The 5,960-nt window shown below is 45.2% G+C and overlaps 1 protein-coding gene across 3 annotated transcripts in view; it reads left to right on the top strand.

Moving 5' to 3' along the window:
- The first annotated feature begins 1,127 nt into the window (after window positions 1-1,127).
- ZNF608 (zinc finger protein 608) overlaps window positions 1,128-5,960 on the top strand; it is a 126,640-nt gene continuing 121,807 nt past the window's right edge. The window contains exons 1-3 of one of the 3 annotated variants that reach the window (XM_019635383.1): window positions 1,128-1,439; window positions 3,679-3,766; window positions 4,791-5,893. In XM_019635383.1, the coding sequence (XP_019490928.1) occupies window positions 4,979-5,893 (915 nt within the window). In that variant the 5' untranslated portion in view covers window positions 1,128-1,439; window positions 3,679-3,766; window positions 4,791-4,978. Of the gene's footprint in view, window positions 1,440-3,057; window positions 3,767-4,790; window positions 5,894-5,960 lie in introns of those variants that run through there. The other 2 variants (XM_019635384.1, XM_019635382.1) reach the window with 2 other exon arrangements.

Below are 5,960 nucleotides of genomic sequence, written 5' to 3'. Positions count from 1 at the left end.
ACACACACACACACACACACACACACACACACACACACACACCATTTTCTCCCCAAGGTAGGGTTAAGATTTGGGGGGAAGGGGATCTCTGACAATCCGTTGGTTTTAAAACTGTGGGCTGGGACTGTTTAATGGGTTAATCTTCCTAGTATATTTATCTCCCACAAATCGATTTTTAAAAAAATGAGGCTGGCCCGAGGTGTTAATAAGGTTGGCTGGGACCTTATTTTATTTTGTGGTGTTTTTTTTCGAGCCGCCTAGAACCAGGAACGAAAGATTGTTACTCATTCCAGGGAAGAACCTTTCACGTAGTGGTGGTTAAATGGTTGCCAGCGTTCGCACTTCATTGCTTGTAGACCAGAAGACTGGAAACAAAAGGGTTACACTTGTTTCTCCACCACCGCCTTTACCCCCAGATCGATTTTTCTTATTTAATCTGCGAGTAAAAAGAGAGACACGGAAAAAAAAAAAAAAAGAGGAAGAAGGGCAAAGTGGTGGGGGAGGGTTGAAAGCCAGGAGCTACAGAAAAATCAGTCTTGGGAGTTCGCGCTGCCGAGTCCTTGCCACAAGGAAGGGAAGCCAACAAAACGCTCCGTCTCACAGCCAGCCTCCCTTTTCTCCTCGCTCCGCGTTAGTGGCTCATTTGGCTTCCCTCTGCCACCGAGCGATCACATACATTATTTCCCCCAAGATAACACAATCAAACTCGTATTTACCGACATCCGCTCTTCGCAGCCTGTTTGAGGTTTGTTTTAATAAATAAGTGTTTTATGTGAATGATGTAGTAATTGAAACGGGCGCACCATTTCCCCCCCCCCCTTCTTACTGCAGGAGGTTCCTGTACCCCAATCTAGTTGGAAAATAAAACGCTTTGTCTCCACAACCACCCCCCACCGTACCCCCACCCGCTCTCAGTGTGTGTTTTATACGTGTGTATTTCTCAACCCCCTACAGTAGCCAAGAGAAAGCAGCTAGCCAATGAAAGAGCCCAGTTTCATAAAAGCTGCTCTCTGATTGGCTCGGTCCGAAAGGGCAATGGGAACAAAGAAAAGTCCCTTTCAGGTATAGAGGCTGAGAGCTCCTTTTGCTCCACTCCCCCGTGTGTGTGTGCGTGTGTGTGTGTGTGTGTGTGTGTGTGCGTGTGTGTGTGTGTGTGTGTGCGCGCGCGCGCGCGCGTGTGTGTGTTGTGTTTCAGTCCTGATTTCAGTGTTGCAGAACAAGCTTGTGTGTGTGCACCAGGGGGATTTTTATTTTCTGTTTTTTTTAATTTTAATTTTTGCTTTTATAAAAAATACACAGGACAGTCTGTGACATTTGATGGTCCATCTTCTTTAATAATAAATTTGTTGAAGAGATTATAATTTCCAAAATAAAGCGGCTGCAACCAAACACATTCAATGCAGTTAGAAGGAAAAGGTCAACTCGATCCAATACAGACCGTAAGTACGGTTGCGTGGTGTGTCTCTATATAGCACTTAGCGGGGACTTCATGCAGGGGAATGTGCGAGTTTTATGCATTGAAATGAGGAACTAGTTACAGGGTTTGGCTTTTGCATTGAGAACAACAACCCAAGAAGGGTGAATTTTAGTCAGCGGAGGGTGAAGCATTTGTAACTTCTTCACACAAATTAAGCTTGACTGGGCACTCGGGGTAACTTAGAGTAAATTACCTTTTGGGCTCTAACCCAAGGAGTATAAAAGTGACACATTTACATATCCTGATCTGCAATGTCCATTCTCTGGCTCACCTCACCACCTCCCTCTCCTGTCCTAACTGGGCTAGACCCTCTTCCAAACCGAGCCAGGAAAACCGGGCAAGGGCAGAACAAGCCGATTTCTGTCTCCTGTCACATCATGGTGCCCAATAATTTAATGTTAAACAAGGGAATAGTCACCCATTACATGTAATGGTTATAATTACCATTTTCCACCTCCTTAAAAAAGCAAGCAGCAAAACACTATTAAAGGGAAAAAAAGCCCCACCCAACCCAAACAAACCCACAAATAGTAACAATGGTGTATTTATTACAGGACCTGGCTTGGGAGCCAGCAAGATATTTTTCTTTGTTTAAGACATGGGGGGGGGTCCCTAAAAGCCAAGTAGGTTAGAGGTGCCTTCCTCCCTCGCCTAGGCGTCCCTATCCCTGGCCTCTTGGGAATGCCTACAAATTGGAGATAAGTTGAGGAAAGGTTTATAAGGTGTTTCTTTAAAACATCTGCTTTGCTCTTGTGCTCATTATGTCTCACTCCTTCCGAACTTCCAAGAGCCTAGATCTGCGAGAAATGTTTCACATTCATAACTTGTAGCTGCGCCCACTGCAGGGGGGGTGGTGGTGGTGGTAGGCGGCGGTGGGGAGAGAGTGTGCAGGGGGAGGGGAGAGACCTTCAGCTTTTTTTTTAAAGACCAGATCAGTATTTTCTTGATACGCTTGTCACCATTTTTGTTCTCACGACAACCAATTGAGCCCTTGATCCTCACGTGATGTGAAAGGCTTGCACTGTAACAAAATCGCTCCTTTTAGATGGTTGGTTGTTGCTAACTCGCCCATCCCCCTCTCCCAGCCCCGACATTTCCAGCAAAGCGACTCTCCACTTCCAATCCATCAACAATTCATTACTGCTTTTAGCTTCCAAACGCCAGCTAATTAAAAATACTAAGCCAAGCTCCGGAGCCATCTGACTAAACACAGGAGGGGGTGGGCGAGCGAGGAGGAGAGAAAAATAAATAAAAGGGAGACGCACCGTTTGCTGCGACTATAAATAGGGAAAACTGTCCTGGAAAAGGTCGCCTTAAAAAAAATCTTTTTTTGACTCTAATTATCGAATTACCGCCTGACTGATTGGCTTGAGCGACAGCGGGTTTTTTCCCCCTCGGGGACTATACTAGGAACTCGGTTCCTTTTTCTTAAAACAACATAAAACAGGAAAACATCACATCCTTTAGGTTTCGAAGACTGAACCAATTTTAATCGCCGTTATTTTCCCTCCTCCCCCTCGCCNCCGAGCGAATGCTGTTATAACTGGTTTATCAGCTCACTGAATCATCTGCTCTCCTCCCGGGCCCTCCACACCTTTCTTTCTCTCCTTTGGCTCGGCTTCTCATCCCACCCTTTCTTCCTCCTCCTCCTCCTCGCCCCCCCCCTTCTTCCCCCCTCCTTTCCTCTTAAGTTAGTTCAAGAAATCAAATCTGTCAGGACGGGCGGAAAAATGCCACTTCCCGACTAACAGGCGGAATCCAGCCCAGATTTTCAGTCCTTTCTTCTTATTCTTTCTTCCCTTTCACTAATTTATCCCGATGTTAGCACATTCTGTCTTGTTACTAGCGGACGCCTGTAGGTTTGCTACATGGGATCATTACTTACTGATCACGGTGACTCTGAAGTCTGGAACTGAAGGCGGAATGAGAAGTTGGGAAAACTTTTTTCTCTAAGCTCTCTTTTTTTTAAAAAAAAAACTATTATTCTCGATGCTTGTTAAGAGGAAAAAAAACCTTTGGTGCTTCTGTTGTGAATGTGAAACATTATCTTCCAGCTGTACAGTGACACATTTTTTTGAGAAAAGGACTCCTGATCCGTTTGCCAAAAGGGGGGGTGGGGAGGTGGAATAATGTTATCGAGTGATTATTCTGGCTGAGATGTGTTATTTGGTTTCTTCCTTCTTGATCATTTGGTGTTTAAGTAAAATGAGGCACAGGCTTGTTTGCCGAGTGGAGTGGGAAAGGCATTTTGATTTGCTGGCCTAATTAAAAAATGATAAAGGATTAAAGGTAAGCAATGTCTCTGTGTGTGTGTGTATGTATATTTATTTATTTTTCTTGACAATCAACTGTTAAAAGGGGGCTGATCCCTTTAAAAACCGTTTTAACTGATCTTTGTCAAACACACACTCATTTGCGGTCATTGAGGCCACCTTGGCGCAGATCACTTAAAGTGTATGTCTTAATCAGTTTCCCCGTATAGTCAGTAGCACCATATTTAACAGATTGAGCAAGTCTGTGACCTAGGAATATGGTAGAACAGTTTAGATGTATTTTTTTTTCTAAAAAGGCATATATTTAGCTTTTTTATCTAACACTGTCTTTTCTATAGAGAAATGCTCTTCAAAGACGTGTGTATATTCCAAAAATAAAATTGTATAAACTGTTGGGGAAGAGAGGATAAGAGGGGGTTGGTATGTATATGGAGGGGGGGGGGATTATTGGTGGTTTTTTTCTGTTCCTTACTGGGAACAAAAACCAAATTGCCCAGACAATTTGTAAAAAGAAGTAATAAAATTAGAAATCAGAAGAATTTAGCAACATCATTCTGAAACTAACCTCAGAGAACTTCCAGGGACTGGTCTTTTAAATTGCAAGATCTAGGACATGTTTAGGGATGTTTAAAGCCGTGTTCCTCCCTCTTGTCTGAGTGTTCAGGCTGTGTATCTGGGGTTGAGATATTACGTGTATGTGCTAGAAAAAAATCTTCAGCTCTTTTTTTTTTTTTTTTAAACCTTTCTGGACTTGACTCAGATCCTTAAGCTATTTTAATGCCTTTTAAAAAGTGATTATCCTTGTGTTGTTGCTAAAGGGGCTTTCTTTTTTAGCTGCTGTAAGATGCTTACTGTCATGGGTATGTTTTGGGGGCTTGGTTATTTTCCTTTATACCTGATATTGGACTGTGGAGACAATACATGAGCCACCTTACTCTCTCTCCATCCTTCCCTGTACCCTTTACTGACTCCCCAGTATTAATCGTTTTTTATTCTGGTAACACCCAGACAAGAAATATTCGACTTTTCCCCCTTCACAGGAAAAGGTGGACCTGGACTGAAGGGTGTAAAATCCCTGGACACATTCCTGGGGCAGGAAAGAGAAGAGGAAGATTTGAAGTTTTTTTTTTTTTTTCTCTAAGAGAAAGCCCAGCGGAGCTAAACGAATGTCCCCTCATCTCCAAAGGAAAGTTCATCGGATTTTTATTCTAGAGAGCTCATCTTCAGGATGTCAGTGAACATTTCTACTGCAGGCAAAGGTGTGGATCCAAATACGGTTGATACTTATGACAGTGGCGATGATTGGGAAATCGGGGTTGGAAATTTAATAATTGATTTGGACGCTGATTTGGAGAAGGACCGACAGAAATTTGAGATGAATAATTCCACCAATACCACTAGCAGCAGCAACTCTAAGGATTGTGGAGGTCTGGCCTCCAGTGGGGCCGGTGCTACCGCAGCCTTAGCTGATGGCCTAAAATTTGCTTCTGTTCAGCCCTCTGCTCCCCAGGGGAATTCACACAAAGAGACCAGCAAATCAAAAGTGAAAAGGAGTAAAACTTCTAAGGATGCTAATAAATCTCTGCCTTCTGCTGCCTTGTATGGGATTCCCGAGATCAGCAGCACTGGCAAGAGGCAGGAAGTCCAAGGGCGCCCTGGAGAGGCAACTGGCATGAATTCAGCGCTGGGTCAAAGTGTGAGCAGCGGCGGCGGCAGCGGCGGCAACCCAAACAGCAATAGTACCAGCACCGGCACCTCCGCTGCCACCGCGGGGGCGGCCTCCTGTGGGAAAAGCAAAGAGGAGAAGCCAGGTAAAAGCCAGAGCAGCCGAGGCGCCAAGCGGGATAAGGATGCGGGGAAATCCAGGAAGGACAAGCACGACCTGCTTCAGGGCCACCAGAATGGCAGTGGCGGCCAGGCCCTTTCCGGGGGGCACCTCTATGGCTTTGGGGCCAAGAGCAATGGAGGTGGCGCGAGCCCCTTCCACTGCGGGGGCACTGGGAGTGGCAGCGTCGCGGCTGCAGGGGAAGTTAGCAAAAGTGCCCCGGATTCAGGGCTCATGGGAAACTGTATGTTGGTAAAGAAGGAAGATTCGGAGGAGGAGGAGAGCCACAGGCGAATCAAGAAACTGAAAACGGAGAAGGTAGGATAAAGTCGCCTTCCTGCATCTCCCACTTTGCTCTGTGTGTGCATTTGTGTATGTGGGGGTG

The sequence above is a fragment of the Hipposideros armiger genome, unplaced genomic scaffold (genome assembly GCF_001890085.2).
Source record: "Hipposideros armiger isolate ML-2016 unplaced genomic scaffold, ASM189008v1 scaffold_21, whole genome shotgun sequence".
In the NCBI taxonomy this organism is placed as follows: Eukaryota; Metazoa; Chordata; class Mammalia; order Chiroptera; family Hipposideridae; genus Hipposideros; species Hipposideros armiger.
The sequence above is the reverse complement of the archived record's forward strand: the minus strand, read 5'-3'. Positions and strand labels throughout refer to the sequence as shown.